This window comes from Alosa sapidissima, chromosome 9 (assembly GCF_018492685.1).
Source record: "Alosa sapidissima isolate fAloSap1 chromosome 9, fAloSap1.pri, whole genome shotgun sequence".
Taxonomy (NCBI): Eukaryota; Metazoa; Chordata; class Actinopteri; order Clupeiformes; family Clupeidae; genus Alosa; species Alosa sapidissima.
Window position 1 is genome coordinate 2,827,132 of NC_055965.1, and position 20,287 is coordinate 2,847,418.

At 41.1% G+C, this 20,287-nt stretch overlaps 2 protein-coding genes across 2 annotated transcripts; one reads left to right on the forward strand and one right to left on the reverse strand.

Moving 5' to 3' along the window:
* Positions 1 to 1,912: 1,912 nt before the first annotated feature.
* On the forward strand, positions 1,913 to 3,836 carry acp5a (acid phosphatase 5a, tartrate resistant). The gene is made up of 5 exons (XM_042103919.1): positions 1,913 to 2,111; positions 2,416 to 2,615; positions 2,708 to 2,832; positions 2,934 to 3,276; positions 3,405 to 3,836. Exons 1-5 carry the CDS (start codon positions 2,021 to 2,023, stop codon positions 3,666 to 3,668), a joined length of 1,023 nt encoding a protein of 340 aa, XP_041959853.1. The 5' UTR covers positions 1,913 to 2,020; the 3' UTR covers positions 3,669 to 3,836.
* Positions 3,837 to 11,581: 7,745 nt separating this feature from the next.
* On the reverse strand, positions 11,582 to 16,680 carry gcdha (glutaryl-CoA dehydrogenase a). Its single transcript, XM_042103876.1, has 12 exons — positions 16,561 to 16,680; positions 15,916 to 16,030; positions 15,696 to 15,728; positions 15,453 to 15,593; positions 15,238 to 15,300; positions 14,774 to 14,944; positions 14,352 to 14,481; positions 13,212 to 13,428; positions 12,916 to 13,019; positions 12,669 to 12,794; positions 12,357 to 12,517; positions 11,582 to 12,141 (listed from the first exon to the last, which is right to left on the reverse strand). The coding sequence occupies exons 2-12, from the start codon at positions 16,016 to 16,018 to the stop codon at positions 12,068 to 12,070; spliced, it is 1,323 nt and encodes a 440-aa protein (XP_041959810.1). The 5' UTR covers positions 16,019 to 16,030; positions 16,561 to 16,680; the 3' UTR covers positions 11,582 to 12,067.
* Between the last annotated feature and the right edge of the window lie 3,607 nt (positions 16,681 to 20,287).

Consider the following 20,287-nt stretch of genomic DNA (forward strand, 5'->3'; position numbering starts at 1 on the left):
TTGCTAAAATGCTGCAGCTGTCACATTGAGATGAAGATTACTCATGCAGTGATGGGTGCAGAAATACCTTGGATTCTCCACGTGCATTTGTTACTACTGTATTCATTAGTCGTTATAAACGAGGTTGAAGCAATGACCAAAAAACATTCAGTTGAAGGCATCAGTTCAAACACTGTTGGAGGGCACATTTTAGAGGGTACAGTTAGGCACATTGTGTTGACAAGAAACATTCTCTTGTCTTTTTGTTCTTCCTCCAACTAGTGAATTTGTTTTGGACCAATCAGTTGAAAAGCTTCTCCTACTGATCTATATTGCTCATGGATCCAGTAACCAGGGTTCACATTTCCTAGCATGGATACCGGCCATTATTGGCTGTCATTTTGCATCATATCCCATAGAGACGTCCAGTGAAGACATGTCCAGAGGGAAAGGTGGCCATGCTTTCCCTATATGCATGTTTGTTATCCAAAGCTCTGATTTGAGCGTTCTAGAATTTGCATTTCTGCAGTTGTATCACTAAATAATTGTGTATGTGTGTGTATATATATATATATATATATATATATATATATATAATTTTACTCTACATTCCTAAACTATAACAACAATAATAATGCCTAAGGAACATATATGGACTTAACAATTAAGTAGAACTGGGTCTTTTGCTTTGTGTGTTCTCTAATCATCATTATCATATTGACCACCCTTTTAAGGTATCTAGTTCCAGTCCAGGGTTGACCCAGAGAGGGAGATGGATATCCCCCTGTGACACCAACTCAAAGTAGCACCAGAGTGAACCGATCTCCCTCTTCCCTCCAGCCGCTTGCTGGTGGCATTGTCACATGTATCTGGAGTGACGCGTCGAGACAAGACACTGAGTCAGTGTGAACACGCTTTGCCCGCATGGCATTCTCATGTCCCAACTGATCTCGAAGGAGCGCTCACACACACACACACACACACACACACACCCTTTGACGGAGGCTGATATAAGTGCTGCTGGAGAGGGAGCACTCAGTAGGAGTTTGTTGGAGAGTGACCACTATAAAGACCTCAGCCTCCTCTGAGGACTACCACTGGGGACCTCAATCACTCAATGTGAGTCAAACTGTAAACTGCTATGTTCAGGAAATGACTTTGAACATGTTTAGTCATATAAGTATATCCATTTCAGTCAGTTGTAGATACAGATGCAGTTGTAGATACTAAATGTCCTTCTGTATGTACTCTGTGCATTTTGGCCATGTGCATTTATTTGTCTTTATTCTTGATTGCAAAATGAATTGACACTTAAAATTGAATGGTGGCTCATGTGTCAAAATGATTCTGCGGATATGTAGCCTATTGATGCCTGCAATCATGCACATCTGCCTTCAACATTTTGTCTGGTACTGCTCAGCTGAATAAGCTCTGCTGTTGTGTTTTGGTTTACCTCTGTGGTATGTGTATTTGTCACTAGGATGCATTGCTACCTGTCTGTTTTATCTGACAGGACTGTTGATATGCGTGTCTGGAGCATTACCACAGTGACCCCTCATATAGACAGTATTCCATTCTGATTAGTTATGGCCTCCACATCCTTACACCAAACAACTTTGACAAGATTTGGGAAAGATTCTTGAAAGATTGTAGTCTTTTGAGTAAAGCTTTAATGGGTGGCATTAGTTAAAAGACTCCAATCTTTCAAGAAGTTGTTTGGTGTAAGGAGGCCATTAGTTTCACATATTGTTTTCTCTCACTTCTGATCAATTTCCTCTCGCCAAATGTCCCTGTAATTACTTCCTGCCCGCTCCTCTTTGCCTCAGTTCAATTATCCTGATGATCAATCAGTGTTAACCAATAGGCACTCAGCTTGTGTGTTGTAGACTCAGGTGTTGCTGATTAGCAGGTAGCTAGGATGCTTTAAAGGGCATGCTGGCCCTTGTCAGGTAGAGAGTGGTGGAGATAGGATTTGGCAGAAGTTAGCAGTGTGGACTTGCTGAGTGTTTGTGTTACTTGAAGTGCTCTTTCTTTTGAACAGATGGCTGCACCACTAGTAACTGTCCTGCTTGCTCTTCTACCAGTGATCCTTTGCTACCCAACCTCATATGTTGACCTTGAAGGCCAAGGCAGTAAGTACCATTTTACCTTTTTTTTTTTTTTTTTTTTTTTTTTTTTTTTTCCTTCACCAAGCATCATTAGTTAAGTTGGTGCTATTGCTGTTGATTCTTCACTAACTTTACTGACATCACTTTAGGTTGCTTAATGAATACATGTAAATGTAACTGGACAAGTCATGTTGTATAGATGCCAATAGCTTAAGCTACATTGCCATATATATATATATATATATATATATATATATAAAAAATTTTATTTTTTTGTTGGAAAGTAACTTGTGGATTTCTAGCACTAAATCTTCTTTGTTGCATTCAGGTAACAGGTCATCTATTCGCTTCTTGGCCATTGGAGACTGGGGTGGACTCCCCTATCCTCCTTACATCACGCCCATTGAGAAGGCTACTGCCGTTGAGATGGGCCGAATTGCTGAGCAGATGGGAGCTGATTTTATCCTGGCCCTGGGAGACAACTTTTATTACAAAGGGGTGACTGATGTTAATGACCCCAGGTTTGAGGTTTGTGCATGTTGCTTTGCTAAATCCGTCCCTGTTTTGTCATTGCAACGTTTGCCATGATGTGGATTTACTTTTGATTTTGGCCCTTTCAGGAGACCTTTGAGAGGGTGTATACTGCCAAGTCTCTGAATGTCCCATGGTATGTTGTTGCTGGCAACCACGACCATGCAGGAAATGTCATGGCTCAAATTGAGTACTCAAAGGTGTCCAAGAGATGGTGAGCCCTTTATCTTGTCTGTAATTCTCGTAATGTAATGTTTAATTTGGAGTGAGGACTACTCATATTTGTCTGATGCTGACTTTCACTCCCATCCTCAGGCAATACCCATACTACTACTACGAGCTGAACTTGCGCATCCCCCAGACATACAGCACTGTGACCATCCTGATGCTGGACACTGTTCTGTTGTGTGGGAAGACCGACGACTTCCTGAACCAGAAACCCCACGGCCCCCACAGCGTCCATGCCAACCGACAGCTGGTCTGGCTGCAGGAGCGCATGGCCCGCTCTAAGGCCGATTTCCTCCTGGTCGCTGGCCACTACCCTGTGTGGTCCATCTCTGAGCATGGCCCCACTGACTGCCTACTGAAGAAGCTGCGCCCTCTACTGGTCAAGTATAAGGCTACAGCTTACCTCTGTGGCCATGACCACAACCTACAGGTTGGTGGGTTTTTTTCCTCACAAAATATATTGATTCCCTTATATTTTGCATAATGGCTATTTTATTTTGAGGTACTTAATGCTGTGTACTGAACTTGGTTTTTATGTGACTCCCTCTGCTTGGTTAGTATCTCAAGGAGTCTGGAGTGGGTTACATTGTCAGTGGAGCTGGGAACTTCATGGATCCAGACACTCGCCATCGCAAGCACGTTCCCCACAACTCCCTCAAGTTCTTCACTGGCAAGGCCTCTACCCTGGGTGGCTTTACACACATTGAGATTGACAAGAAGAAAATGACCATCACCTTTATACAAGCCAGGGGCACGTCTTTGTATCAGGCTGTCCTTTCTAAACGGGATCTGAACTTTGATAGCATGCCTGATTCCGAGTAGCAGCAATATTTTGGAAGGATCTTTAATGTAATTATCAGTTTTGAATGATTTGTAGACAAATCCACAGGATAATGCCTAATCTGTGTTTAAATATTTTAGAACATTTGTAATAAATTGATTTAATTTTTTATAAATATTTTAAGAGGCTATTAAAATGTCAAACTTAAACTTCTGTCTTGACCTTTTCTTCCTATTGGTGGTTGTCTTGTGCTTGTCTTAGTTTTTGGCCACAGGATGGCAATCATGAAGTATTCCATCTTTGCCGATTCAAGAGAAAGTGTGCAGGATTAATTGTGGTGAATATCAAAATATAACTACATTCAAATGTGTTAATGTTAAACAAGCTTTTTTTTCTCTCTCCTTGTGTGCACTGGTGGCTGGCTATAAGCTATTTGAGGCATGCTGACTGCGGCGTTACTCGTCAGTCACATGGCTCCGGTATTAGACTAGGTGAGCTGATTTCCCATGTCTCAGCAGCCTCTGTTTGCCCTGAACTTGACACTTGCTGAATGACCTTTTTTCAGCTGTAGAAGTTCATTTCTATTTGTATAATCGTACTCTGCCAAATGCACTAAAGACTTGTGATCTGCTCCTTGCTTTGAGGCAACAAGTTGGTATTTGCCAATGAAATATCTGGCCATGCGTCACTCAGAAAGCACATGGATATCCCAGTGTATGTTCTCTGGGCTAGAGAGCCTTGTCCTCTGTCAGGGTGAGATGAGGGCGTCTCAGGCTGCCACGGTTTAGTACCGGCTGCCAGATGGCTGCAGTCACGCACCATTTCCATTGATGTGCTGGAGCGCTCATGAGGTCACACTGCCGTCTAGACGGGCAAATCTGACCATTTATGTTTGTGACCATGTGTGCATCATGTCATTTCCTTGTTAATGTAGAACATTTTTCTGTATGCCTTTCTTTTCCCAACTTTGAATGTTCCACTGTGATTAACTACCTTTCTTCCTGCACCATTTTCACTCACTGTTCTCTATGACCGTTCCTTCTGTGTCCTGCATTCTTTCTGACAAAAAATGTCTATGTGCGTGATGGTATTTTATGCAAACTTGACAAATGATTATGTGCATGATATTTTATGCAAACCTGGCTCTCCTCAAATTGACCCTGACTGCATTTCCGAGCCCTAATCCAGCCTTCACATGTGCCTCACTCTCATTCAATTTAGGATTATCCAAAATCATCCTCAGTGCTGTGTGCCAGTTAGCAGCCTTTTGATTTCAAGGCTAATGGAGTGACACTGTCATTGGTGGTTGGTTTTCAGTTGGGCAATGAAGCATGTCAAACAGAGTTAAGGTCTGTGCATCAAACAATCAGCCATATAATCTTTTTGATTTAAGCGAAAAAGCTCATGCTGATTACTCTGAGGTTACGGTCAAGTGCAAATTTCAGAGTGCACAGCTATTGATAGGAGTTAGCACTGTGCTTACGCTGTACTTCAACATTTTGTAAGTATTTAACATTTTTTGCAACATTGTTTTGCAGGTATAATTACTCCTGTACTCCTAATCATGAGACCATTGGGTAAGGATGTGTATATTATCATGTACATTACAGTAAATTGTTACTGTGAGGAGCAGGGGCCTTATCCTGCTCAGAATGGTTTCTCTTGTGTCTGTAATAATCATCCAAAAGCAATGCAAATGTGAGGCTGAGAGAACAGGCTTGTGATGTGGAGGAATGGTTGCAAATGTGAAGCTGAGAGAACAGGCTTGTGATCTGGAGGAATGGTTGCAAGCTGTAATCCAATTGAAAATAAAGGAAACAAAGAAGCTATCTGTAGAAGCTAATCTGTGATTCCCATCTGACCCAGAGGAAGAGGGGACAGGAGCGTCAGGAGTGGCTAAGTTGATTACCTCACACCGCCCACAACATATCCTTGACTCTTTAGGTTAATCCTCTAAATCGAAAAGTTAATTGGTTACAGAATAAAATGTGCACATTCAGCAGATATTTCAAATATCAACATTCACATCCCCCCTAAAGCATGTAAGGTTGCAGAAGACAACATTATTGTCTTGTGTATTGATTGTGGATGCAACATTCCCATTAATGATTTTTTGATGTGGATTTGGCCTGCAGTTTAAGAAGCAGACAGTCCACTGTGAGACGTATCACCCATTCAGAAATTATGATTAGGATGCAGCAGCATTAGGATAAGCTGCATGCACTGTAATCCCCTCCACCCCCTTAATCTCTGCATGCACAGGAAGAATTTGAGCCTCAAAGATCATCTGACCCTGGATCAAAGGATATAGAAAATGCCATTTAAGACATCAGATTATATCCCTTCTTCAGTGTGTGTGTGTGTGTGTGAGAGTGTGTGTGTGTGAGTGAGTGTGTGCGTGAGTGTATGTATGTGTGTGTGTGTGTATGAATGCAGGTATTAGCATGTAAACTTACAGCTGAACTTACATTCCAAAGCAATTGACATTACTTGTTCTCTCAAATCCAGGATTTACCAACAGTGTGACATCTGGCCTACAAGGCTACCCTAAACCCTGTGGTTGTGTAACAGCACAATAGAATATTACCACTAATATGCTGTAATTCCACTCAGACACAAGGTAGCCATGGTCAGCTATAAGAGAACGCCATCTTTTTGAGCATTTATCCAAATCTGACGACAACAAACCTTTTTGCCAATCTGTGAAAGGGGACCATGCCAGTCATGGAGTAGGCTAATCAACTTACATTATTTTAAGTACTGAAGTGTAAATTAATATTTACTATCAAATGGCTTTTGGGTGGCTAATTTGGAGCCACAGCAGCGCACCTTAGCCCCATGTCACCCTAAGTAAGTCTGTTAACTCAACCCTACAACATCCCCTACCACTTAAGCCAATCGGCTAGTGCCTGAAATACCCTCAATGTCAGATTGTGCTTGTGGGAACCAAAATCAGACCACAAAGAAAGGATTATTCTTTTTTATTAACACTCACAGAGGCTACGGAGGCCTGGAGAGTGTCAAAGACAGAGTTAGGACAGCTGTGTGGAGCTCTATCAACGTTCACATTCAACCCAAAGTGTTCTCTTGTCCTATAGAAAAGAAGCCTTGTTGCCACATAGCTCTTAACTTTACTTAACTGAGAAACTCTTCAGACAATCCAAATGAAGTCTTGCTGCTTTAGGAGATTATGCCATGATATTTACAAACATTACTTTGACAAAAGAGAATTCAGCTCTTGCTGGAGCATGTTGAAACCAAACAGATGACAAGGGGTTCTCGTCATGTTCATTCAAGTCCCATGCCTGGTTTGGCCGTTCATCAGGGTATGGCTAAGGACAAGGTATTTCCGCACATGTAGGCAGTCCTCTTACTGGGGTCCTTTAATAGTCAGTGGCACGTACTTGGATGCCTTTGATGATGTATCTGTTGAACAATGTCCACACATTTTGATTATGATTCTTTACAAAATGTTCTGACCCATGTCATTCAAATAAACGGTTCCAGTGGTTAAACTCGTTACGCTTATATGAAACAAAGACTCCAAGAAACCTAGATCTTCAATGCAGGGCATTATCAACATTAAGGAAAAATGGATTTCTCAGTAAATTCCAAAAAGCATGTCAAAAAACCTGCCATGTTTGTCCCAATCCTTCATTCTGGATACAATACTGAACAATTCATATGCAATCATTCCACAGTGAGCATCCATGAGTGTGTCTGGAAATCTCATTATGACAGCATTCTTCTCGGCGTAACAGGATGTGTTGGTCACGGGTAGGCATAGACTGCCTCCCTTGGGGTAAGGGCATCTCCTGGTAGCGACTGCGACTGGGGAAATGCTGGGCTGTTGGTGTGAGAGGCGTGGGGGAAGAAATGAGAGATGTAAGGGACCACTCCTAGCAGCGGACTGGCCTGGGGACTAAAATCAGGGGAGAGGGGAATGACCACATCATCCTGGTCCCAGACGTGGAAAGCGTTGGGGTGTGAATGGGTGAGGATGGGGGGCATGTGAGCTGGACTGGAGCTGGGGTCATCACCTCCCTTGGTGTCATCATCGATAGGGCCCAGAAGACAGTCTGGAGAGGGACAGACAGGCAAATAAAGTGAGGGCAAAGTCAAGATGCTTTTGGGGTTTTGCTTAAAAGAATATACAGTTTGGTACCATATACAATATTTTCCTAGGCTAGATACTCATTTCCTAGGCTAGGCCTAGTTACTGTTTGTTCAAACATCTTTAAATAATATGCTTATTGCTTAATTACTAAACTGGTGTTTTCAATGCAAAAGAATTGAACGTTGAAAATGGTATTGATTTTAAATGATCATAGCCCTGTCTTAGATACTACCTAAAATGTCAAGCAATAGATCCTTGATTAGATGACCAACTATAGCATAAGCGACGGCGGCGACCACCAAAGCAGCCATCACTAAGTACAACACTGCTTTAGGAAGTTGGATGAGGTCCCTCGGGGGCGGCTTGTACTCCTTGTAGACTGGTGTTTCGTATGCACCATACTGGTAAGAATGTACGCCATCGTAAGAGCGATTGAAACTACCAATCACAGCAGGGTCCATTGCTGCACAAAATTGAAGAAAACAACCAATAAAATAAAATACGTGAGGTTGAAAAAATCCAAATGTCAAATAATCCACAGGTTAGTCGTCCAGTTGCTTCGTCATACTGACTTTGACCTCCTCCATGTGACAGCGTTTGCTACAAAGAGATTTATAATAAATAATAAAAGAAAAACATTTCATATTTAAAAAAATATATTTAAAAGACTGTTCAACTAGATTCTACTGCACTTTTACACTGCCTAGAATATGATATAGCCAATTACCATTTATCCTAAAGAATCGAGAAAAGTATAAAAGAGCAGAAATATATACTAGGCCTACCTGGTATGATAAATGCTGTTTTTCTTACTTGTTGAAATTCATTTTGCAGCACATTTAAGTTTCTTTGCATGGTCTGAAACCAACACTTTTCCGCTCTGGTGTGGTGCGCTGCGAGAGACACTTGCGTTGGCAGGGATTTCAACCCCAGCAATCGTCATTATCCTAAGCACAGGGATTGGTCGGATGTTACAGCATGGGCCCTGGTCCAACCTGATTTAGAGGACTCATAGTCATGCTCATTGCACTTGCACCTAGGGCCGTTAACAAGTCAAACCAATGTGAAATAAATGTCATTTAGTCTACTAAAATAATAAATCCTACATTTACAACATGTTATCTGAATCGGTTAAATTAGGCTATAAGCTTAACTGACATTAAACTATTTCTCATGTAATTTAACATTGTCCTGAGACTGAAAAAAAATGCTGCTTTGGAGACAAAAAATACTTAGTTTGATAGATTCTTACATAATGCATGGACAATGAATCCAATCAGCTTTAGAGCTCAGCTTTCAACAGTCTGCCACACAGAAGGAGGCATGCAGTCCCATCACCTGCCTTGCATGCATGTGTGTTGCTGAATAATCTAGTTTAGCCTACCTGTGGCTGAACCATCCTCCTATTTTCAAGATTTTCTGATAACGTAACAATATTATGAAATATTCACGCCCCTTCATCCAAATCCTGCAAGACCTATTTAATCCATAGGCAACCTGTCTATTTGGACAACCTACAGACTGCCAGGCCAACAGTGATACTTTGTTTTCGCCACTGCATACTGAGGGTTACTTTGTTGCAAGCATTTGTGTCTCTAGGTCTTGGCTCGTGCACGTCACTTTCTAAATCTTGCACTTGTGTGCACCTGCTGCCTTAGTGAGTTTGTTGTTACTGCAAGGAAAGGTTAGCTTCAATTATTTTGCTCTAGGACCTAGGTAAGTTAGATAGCTAATGTTAGCTAATCTAAATGTAATACAATACAAGGTATCTGGTCAGTATATGACTATTAAGAGTTAACATGTGAGATTGAAGATAAATAACCGTCAACTGTTACTAAGAACATTTAACAAGACGAAGGTTAGCTCATTTCGGCTATGCTAACTAGCAATGGTCTTGAAATCGGCTAACATGCGGATTAGCAACTAACATTATGTCTTATATGGTGTTGTAAGTAATACAAAGCTGAACGTAAATTCGTATCAACATAACTATTTAATCGTACCACAGCTAATGATGTTGATGGGTTTTAAGTTAACGTTACTACTACTATATTGTCAACTTGACATTGAGGCTAGGTTAGGCTAACAACCAACATAACAAAAGTTGTTAATTGATATGGTAAACGAATGTTATCTGGTTGGTTTTGCCTGGACTCAGGCTTGTGATCCCTTGTTTATCCTGTTTCAGGTCAACCAAATGGAGGACTATTTCTTTGAGAGTCTGCCTTCATCTTTACAGTCATCCCCCAAATCCAGATGCCACAACCCACATCAACTGGAGGTATTCTTGGCTTCTTAGTGTAGGCTACAGGGTAGCCAATACATTTTGAATACTTCCAGAAACCTTCTATATGGTTTGTATGGCAATAATTGTATTTGTCTGCTGAACCTGTAGGATGCAGATGAAGGATTAGATACAGACCATGAAACCACAGCTGAAAAGTCTGCATTGGCTGCGGGTCTGGATGACTGTCCTGATCAAAAGATAAGGTGTGAGAATGAATGTAAATATAATCTTTCTGCTCTCCTTCAGAGACTTTTCCTAAGGAGTAAGTGGAAATTGATAAGAAGCAGGTTGTGAGTTGCAATATGCTACCACAGCTGCAAGTCCATGATTCCCTGTATGTCAAATGCAGTGGCAGCACAAAAACAAAGAAAAAGAAAAACTAAGTGTTAATTGAAGTTGTAACCTATTGATTTAGGCTTTAACATGTTTATTTCATTATTGTATTGAAGAAGAATGTGTTTTATTTTCGTTTATGTCATTCTCAGCTCAAGGATCGATGAACTGGAGAAAAGGGTCCAGGGCGTGTTAGGCCAGATCAATGAGAACCGTTCCAATGACCAAGAAATGATGATTAACTTTCAGGAAAAACTTTCAAGCGAGGTACTCTTTTCCACGTTTTGTAGCAGTTCTTTGTGTCATGCAATATTGCGTTTTATGTCATGGTATAGTGATGAATCTGGTGATCCCTCAGGCGATCGTGGGTTGCCAACACATGAAGTGCAATATTGTGATGTATGTTGCGGTATAGTGAGTAAAATAGAGTTGGTTTACAGAACACTAGGAAGGCCTGCTGGTTCATAGAGTTGGTTTACAGAACACTAGGAAGGAAGGCCTGCTGGTTCTGAAGTGTGTTGGCCCTCATCTCTCTCTATGTGGTGATCTTCCAGGTGAGCGTGGTCTGCCAGCAAATGAAGGACCACATGTTCAGTGTGTACGAGGAGAACAGTCAGGCCATGGAGGCCAGGCTTACAGAACTCTCACAGGTGCTGCAGAACTGCAGTCGGCTGCTGGCTGAGCTGCAGGGAGTCAGCCAAGACCTGTCAGCCCTCAACACAGGTTTACGTCAGGCAGAGGACTGAGCCAGCTGGAGTCCTCAATACATATTTGACCCAAGAGCACCTTAATGAAATCATAGTTATTTTTACTTTCAACTGTGTAGTCATATATGCAGAGGCATCTGCTGTGTTCTTCAGGTACATAGTTTAGAGAATACACCGGTGGTGTTGTGACAGTGTGTAACATACTTATTAAAATATTATACTTAGACATCATAGACACTTACTTTGTCCCATTATACCCTATGGTATTTGTTTAAAGACATTTCACTCTGTGAAACAGAGTAGGTTGTGAAACCAGACAACTTCAGTTCAACATTCTGTAATGTGCCTTCTGGGTCTTTCATCTGGTGATGATTGGCTGCAGTGAGCAGATTACTGTGGGGATTATTATTCCCGCTCATGTTTTCTTTGGTATATGGGTTCTCTGTGATTGAAGGCACATAAGGCCAAGTAATGCTACAACAGTCGACCAACGAAAGCATAGCCCTAACAGACATTCGTAAGACAGTTTATTAACAGAGCATAACACATAAATAAGTCTGACCTTAAAGCTTACAGTAAAAACACTGAAAACGGTAAAACATACGGGGAGTTTTGAAACCATGACACTAGGTTTATCACGTTATAATATATTTACTTTCCTGTTTCAGCAACAGTTCTCAGCTTTCATCTCACAAATGATATTATAGATAACAGTCATGCTAAATATCTTTAGAAGTGTCTTCCTGACACTAAAGACATTTCTTATGCACATGTAAACTCAACACATTGTGTCTGTTGACACAAAAATAAAACAATATTTACATTGAACTTCAAGTTGAGATACCCATCTCAAAGCTTGGACCCAGTTTTCCTTAAAACATGAATAGGCATTTAATGTGAAATGCACAACATACAAAGGCACTTCAAAGAAATGGAGTTCATTTGTTACTGAGGTTCTGTTGTAACTTTAGGAGAAAGAAGACTTGATGCTTTAGTTCACTTTTCAACAGTGAATGACTGCAGTCCGGTGATGGCTCTTCCCAGAATTAAAGCATGGATATCATGGGTACCTAAAGAGAACAGACGCGCGTGACACTGATTAACAGGGCCCAATTATTTCGTTAGTGATACTGAAGAGAGCAGACAGGTAACCACAGGCATCTGAGGCCACTAAATTGCACAGCTTAAGCTGTACTATACTGCCCCCTACTGGTGAATTGCACAAGATGCCATGTGTATTACCCCTAGTTTCTCTGTCTGATCACTTTGTTAGTAATTTCCTCACCCTCATATGTGTTGACAGCCTCCAGATTCATGACATGACGGATGATGTGGTACTCATCAGCAATCCCGTTGCCTCCCAGCATATCTCTAGCTTGCCGAGCAATGTCCAGTGCTTTGCCACAACTGTTCCGCTTCAGCATGGAGATCATATCCGGTGCTGCCCTGCAGTTCACAAAGGAAGGAGTGCATCAAACTCCACTCACGACCTGTCTGATAATTGCTCTATAATGTCAATTTCTCTTTAATTATTAATCGATAATACAGTCAAATCAATAGGCAAGCAAACATGGAAATGTAACTTGGTGAGTCTTACTTTTTTCCATCAATGAGTCGGCCCAGGGTGAGACAGGACTGTAGCCCAATGGTGATTTCTGTCAACATGTCTGCCATCTTCTTTTGCATCAGCTGGTTTCTGGCCAGTGGTACACCAAACTGGATTCTGTTCGCAAGAAAACAAGAAAAACTGTTTAATGTGTAAATGTTTTCATTTAGTAATTGTTTTTTGGCCAGAAGAACGTATAAGAGTGGTTATATGAAAAAGTGCCATAAATGTTCTTTACCTGTCCAAGGTGTACTGGCGGGCAGCATGGAAACAGAACTCTGCAGCTCCCAGTGCTCCCCAGGCAATGCCATAGCGGGCGTTGTTTAGGCAGCCAAAAGGACCCTTAGAAGCACATCGTACATAGTCAACACAAGTAGTCAGCACAACACTAATTTATTATTAGTTCAAATAATTGAATAATTCTATATATAATGTAAAATGTTCTATGTGTGTATGTCAGTCTCTACTCTAGTGCATACCAGACTGAGGAGTTAGAGGTCTGATATTTCGGGGTAAATGGCCATAAATACTCACCCCCAGGCCAGAGACGTTGGGCAGAAGGTTCTCCTCGGGCACCTCCACCTCATCCATCAGGATCATGCCTGTGGCGGAGGCCCGCAGCGAGAACTTGCCCTCTATCTTGGGTGTGGCCAAGCCCTTCATTCCACGCTCCAGGATGAAGCCCCGCACCTTCCCATCCTCACACTTGGCCCACACAACGCAGATGTCAGCCACCGGGGAGTTAGTGATCCTGGATTGACAAGGACCAGATGTTCAGATCAGAGACAGATAGACATGGTGCAAAAGCCTTTGGGAGTTCACACCTAACAGCATATCCTAACTGCATCTAGGTGAGACTGTCGTGTAGCATTGAATGCTCTCTGTTAAATACAACCTTCTATTGCATCATCTTTCTTATTCAGAACCACCTGAATGACAGGAAGAAAATAGAGTCTGACAAAAGTTCTGCTCAAAACCTCGCGCTGCGCAGCACTGTGAAAACAATGTCATTAAAAAGATATTATTTCTACTGCTTGCTAGCATTGCGTGCAGTTAGGATATGGTGTGAAAGGACAGTTTACTTGGAATTAAATGAATGTAAAGGAAAGTGAGAATGATATGCCTCTCGCTTAAATTACATAATAAACACTAAAATATCAGAGCTGCTGGTATTCTCGGTGAGGTGTGCACTACAGTGAAATGTTCAGGGCTCAATTTTTCTAATATTTAAGAGCGAGAGGCTTCCATTTCAAGTCAGGTCTGTCAGGTTCGTAACCACCACACAACGTGTCCTTTCCAGTTTCACTGGTTGAGACCTTGTGACTAGTCTCAGAACGTAACTCAGGCACATGGGAGACAGTGTTGGTGGTGGAGGCAGGCATGGGTGTGCAGTTGCAATGTCTAAATATGGGGGCATGGTGTGGACCTCAGATGCCATTTCTTACATAAGTAGTCTGTCCTATAGCTAACCTTGACGTTGGCTGTCTGGTTACACAAATATTGTGCAATGTTCAGACGCACTTGCCCATATCCAGTGTCCTACTTAGGAACTACAGTGTCATCAAGACGCTGAGATCTTTGACTTTGTGTACAATATGTATCAGTTCAACTAGTCATTCATTCATTTTCATTTCCTATGCTATGACAAAGACAGGCAGTGAAAGCCGGACTCACCATGTCTTGGCTCCACTGATGGTGAAAGTGCCGCTGGAAGGGTTGTATTTGGCCCTGGTCTCCATACTGCTGGGATCGCTGCCATGGTTGGGCTCTGTCAGGCCAAAGCAGCCCAGTATCTCTCCTCGAGCTGAGCAAGATGACAAAGCACAGCAAAGCCATCACATTTTATACACATTCTGGAGCACAGCAAAGCCATCACATTTTATACACATTCTGGAGCACAGCAAAGCCATCACATTTATACACATTCTGGCTCGCTAACTCATTGATAAGATGCTCTCATGTGTTTTCATCCGTTTACATGTGAACATGCTTGTTTTTCAACTTGTACTTTGGTGTATTTATCTCAAATCACAAAAAACAACATCAGATACAACATTGGCAGAAGTAGGAAATTCAGTGATTCATTGAGTGCTTACCGAGTCGTGGTAGGTACTTCTCCTTCTGTGCCTCTGTGCCATAGGCATTGATTGGGTGCATGACCAGGGACGACTGTACGCTCATGACAGAACGGTATCCACTGTCTACACGCTCCACTTCTCTAGCAATGAGACCGTAGGCCACATAGCTAGTCCCAGCACAGCCATATCCTGAAACCAACAGTAACAGAAGAAGATAGTCTCAATGTTCCCTGTTAAATATATAGGTGTAAATACAGTCTTAGCAAAAAGGCAGGAATCATACATTAATCACAACGTGTACAGTGCAAAACCATTTGTTCAAGTAATGTTGTTAAAGTAACCATTTTGTAGAAGTAATTACTGTATCTTGTTCATCAATGTAGTTACTTGATTATTAATTTATTTATCAGGAGAACTTTGCAGTCTTGTTTCTGCTGAAAAAAAAAATGTATTCCATGAATTGTTAACAAATATGAGCGTACCTTTAATAGTGGGGCCCAGGACACCAAGCTCTCCCATCTCACTCACAATCTCTCTGTGGAAATCTGTTCACACACACCACACATACAAAGGTGATCAGTTTCACTGTGAGGGAGGACAAGTGTTTCTCATGGTTATGAATGATGGTTGTTCATGTTACTGTAAAGGAGGACATTTGTTTGATGATGGCTTCTGATGGCCAAAAGCAAACCCTTACGCTCATGTCTGTTGGCCATCAGGATGCGGGGCATGAGCTTGTCCTGGCAGTAGTCACGAAACGAGTCCCGAATCATCACCTCCTCCTCTGTAAGCTGGCCTTCCAGGTCCAAGGCATCCCGCCAGTTAAACTGCACCTTGGCTGAAGTGGAGAGGACACACAATCAGTATGAAAAGACATAGCATTCAAAAACAATGGCTGAAATAGTGCATGGTATTGAGGTGGCTTTGAATGGAGACTTACGGGCCTTTGCAGGTTTCTGGGCCTTGACCGTCTCTAAAAAATGGAAAGTTCAAAATGAATGCTTCAGAATTCAGACAGTGACGTAGCAAAGTACAAGTAGGCTTGCATACCTGTACAACAATGGGATGCATTTTAGAAGAAATACTGTACAACGCATCCACAACGGTCTACCACAGTTAAGGTCTTTTTGTGATTTTGTGATTATGAACTAGATGCATACCCTCCTGGGTTGCAGCTGCTGTCCCTTGAGCTCTGGATGCAGTGGCAAGAGCACATCTTTGAGAACCAATGAAGAGACGGGAGGCAGCTGTTCTTAGAGCCATGGTGCAGGGGGTCTGAACATAATTAAGAAAACACATGTATGAATTGTCAAGAAGAATATTTTTCACTTAATAAAGGAACATTTTATTTATGTTTCACTTAGAAGACATAAACATCATTCAGTGTCATTTAAACATTCTGAAACAATAAAGACTGCTTTTTAAAATAATGTAGAGTGTAGGGTAAATTAGACTGATATTAGGCTCAAACTATCTTAACCAACGAATGAGACTTCAACCTAGTACAACATGTACAGTAGTCATGAGAGAAATGTTGCCATATATTTTTTCCCCCTTGAAATAGCATGTTACAGATATGTTTCACTTAGAAGACATGGACATCATTCAGTGTCATTTAAACATTCTGAAACAATAAAGCCTGCTTTTTAAAATAATGTAGAGCGTAGGGTAAATTAGACTGATATTAGGCTCAAACTATCTTAACCAACGAATGAGACCTCAACCTAGAACGTTGCAGGCTTATATTTTTTCCCCTTGAGACAGCATGCAACAGATTACAAAATTGTAATGAAATATTGGCTTACCAGTAGTTCAGAGTTATGATTTCGTTGCGTTCACATGCGCTTTTGCAACCCTTCTTTATAGTCTACCCTTCACCGCAAGAAAGTTTTGTAACTCTAGTGACATCACCATTACAGCAAATGGACGATGAGCACGGCCATATTTTGTGTGGCATGTGTTTGCGTCATTGCGTTACAAAATCGATATGGAACGGAAGTCAATCTGTAACAATGTTTGCTAATAATCACATTGGTCAGTTGATGGGACTTTTGATTGTTATTGTTTCTCTATAGACTTGGTGCAAATACCCTACGTTTATTTGGTCTAGCCTATTCAAATTCCATTAAACTTCAGGGTGACACATTCAAAAGAGCAGGGGGGTCAAACTTTCTTGCTGTAGGAGGAACCCTATGGGAGGAACCGATCCACAGTTGGATCCCTGGTGGGGGCGTATGTTATGACAGCGAGGTTTGTACAGTGAGGTGCATGCTAATGAAAACGTGGCAGCAGTGGAATGTCAATAGGCTACATAAGATGCACGTTATTATGATAGGCTTGGCGATGGTGCCTCAATGTTGATCGCAAATAGGCTATTGAATTATAATGGCCTATAATTTATTTGTATTCAGAATAGAATACATTATACATTAATACATTTGTTTTTCAGCCACCCAAACCTTGGAAAAAATAGGACTCGGTCATTCAACTATCTAATTTTCTATTGTGAAACACTAGTCCTAGACATTGCAAAAATTTTAAATTCAGTGTTGCTTTATTACCACGTACAGTGTTGCTGCCAATAACACATTCATTTGTGAAGTAGCCTAACAAGAATGCAAATCAAATGTAGGATCAGGGTTGGGTAGTAACAGATTACAAGTCATCTGGATTACGTAATCAGATTACAAAAAAACAAGTAACTATAATCAGACCAGATTACATAAGAAAATGTGTAATCAGGTTATAGTTACATTGTCAGAGATTACTTGAGTTGATAACATTTTGTTTAAGTGTTTCAATACATACAAGGATGGGCAAAGGTACAAAGGTACCAAAAACCCTCTTTTTAAATGTATCAAAATAAACTACAAAATACTGTAGCCATAATGTATCAAAATAAAATATTGTATTTTTGTATTTTGAAAATACTCAAAATACTTTTTTCAATGGAACACTTTCTAAATCAACTTTTTTATCCCAAACATTTAGTCTATTAAAACTCGAATAAGACTACATATGGAATATCACACACCAGGAATTCCAAAACGGTTCAAAAGTTCTAAACAGGCAAACTTATGAGCAGGGATGGATTACTGAACGGGCCTAATGGACCCAGGCCCAGGGGCCCAAGTGTTCAGGGATCCCTGAAGCCCAAACCTCTGTGTGAAGTCACTACTATGTTCTCCAGACCTGATATAGGAATAGAGCCCCTCGGTCATACATAGGTTATGTTATGTGATATGTCTTCACAGGGCCCCTCAATCATATAACATAGGTTATATTATTCACCCTGATATCTACAGTAAATAAGGCCCCTCATTTAAATAACACGGATCACGCTACTGTATATGTGATAATTATGCTTTGCAATTGGCATCTTTTTTCACAGCAAGATGCCTTAAATGTGTTGATGGTTATATTATAAGTCTCAATCTGTCATTTATTTGACAAAACTTACCAGAAGTCATTTGGTTAAGGGGTTATTGCCTTTTAGCACACCCAACTGCGACCCAGCTAGAGAATAAAATGGCCGCCTATTTTTTCCACTTCATGTGAGTGGTTCTGTGCAGAAATACAAGACCAGTTGATAGTCATAATTTGTGTTTAAAAGGGGAAGTATAAGGCTACATGTGTGCTATAATGTAGCAGAACTAGAGTGACCACCAACCAGACTCTGAAAAGGAGGACAAGTTACCTATAAAGTGAGGACAAATTGGCCAAAATGAGGACACCCCCGAATGTCTGCTCATAGTCCTACCTATTCCAGTTGAGTACCTGTAGCTAGCTGGTACATATCTGTGTAGTGTGTATGCTGTGTGAACTTCCTTCCCAACACCTTAAGAGTTGTGCTAGTAAGAGAGCCAGCAGACCGGGCTTTTAGCTCAATGTTAGCACGCTTGACTCCCGAATACAAGCTGCTGCTGTTTGTGGGTTCGAGTCCGGGCGAGTGCAGGGCTGAGCCGTGCAAATCAGCACAAGGCATTGGTGCCATGACCCAGATCAGCAGTGAGGTTTAGACATGAACATGCAATTTGTGTTGAAAAGGGCAAGTGGGGGCTATATGTGTACCATAAAGTAGCAGAAATAGCATTACCACAACACAAATCTTTGGGCCATTCGCTCAACCTCGCTATCTGTAAGCCCCCCTTATCTGCGACCGCAGAGAATATGCTCTTTTTTTTATCATCGATCACTACTAATAAGCCTCATTGCTGTGGAGCACTTGTGGAACACACAAGGTCCGCATAGAGGGCTTATGATTGATAGGTCTATATGGTCTTTTGGGCCCCCACCGTCGACTTCAAGGCAGCGCTGCCTGGAAGGCACTAAGGCTAGGCAAGGGTTAGGTTTAGGTATAGGATTACAATTAGGGTTAGGTATGGCAGCGCTGCCTGGGGGCCCAAAAGTCCATCAAGCTGTAAAAGTCCATAAAGCTGTATAAATGGTCATCCTAGACAAACAATGTTATCATTGTGGCTAACTACTACTGTCAGCAGCTAACATTATTTTACTGTTGGGTGTAATGTTAAGTTGGAAAGACAATACTGGAAATTTAAATGAAGGATCAATATTTGCCTTTTTATTTTACTTAATTTTAAAATAATTAGCGGACTATTTAATGCAGATACTGATAGATCGGCAAATAGCTAATATCAGCAGATAATATCAGCACAGCAATTCATCGGTCCGGCTCTTGTTGTGAGCCTGCTCAAACTACACAACAATATGGACAGACTTGATTCCAAAGTTTGTCGGATTCTGGACTAAAATCAGGTCAACATCACAGTGTCTGCTTGGCATAAGTCAGCACCAGTTAGCTTTCATGCATCGTTCTGAGCTTTAATGACATCATGATGTCTCACTTTGCAGTATTTTTAAAATATAAAAGTACAATAGTATTTTGATACAAAATAGTCATTTTCTTCAACCCAATAAAATACAAATGATAAAATAGCCTAGTATTTTTATATTTGAAATACATGTATCAGAAATACTGCCCATCCCTGAACTCATAACATAGCTTTAAATCATGCAGTCAATATACAGAAAATTAAGATAGATAGACCCAATTTGGACACAGAATGTAGAAGACACAGTGTTTCCCACAGAACTGGATTCAATTTGTGGCGGTAGCTGACTTTGACAAGGGGGGGGGTATTAAGATCGTCTTGGCCAATTACATCTGGATTTTGCAAACATTCAGTGTCAGAGTCAATAAAATAAGCCCTTCAACGAAATTGACAAGCAGCTGTAAGTAGGCTAAGCATGCTAAATTCGACATCCAAACAGTATTCTAACGTTAGCTTTGAGATACTGCTTGATTTCATAAAACTTAGTTCAGTCTCTTCAATGTAGCATAGGCTACTATGTTGTGATAAGACCTTAGCAGAGTTCACTTCAATGCAGCAGTTTTGACTAATAACAAATTTGCGCAGCATGGTCACGATGCTAAGCGGATTTAATAGCAATTTAGCCAGATGTCTTCTATGCAATGCTTCTATGTGGCAACAACAATCCTTCAACAATCGT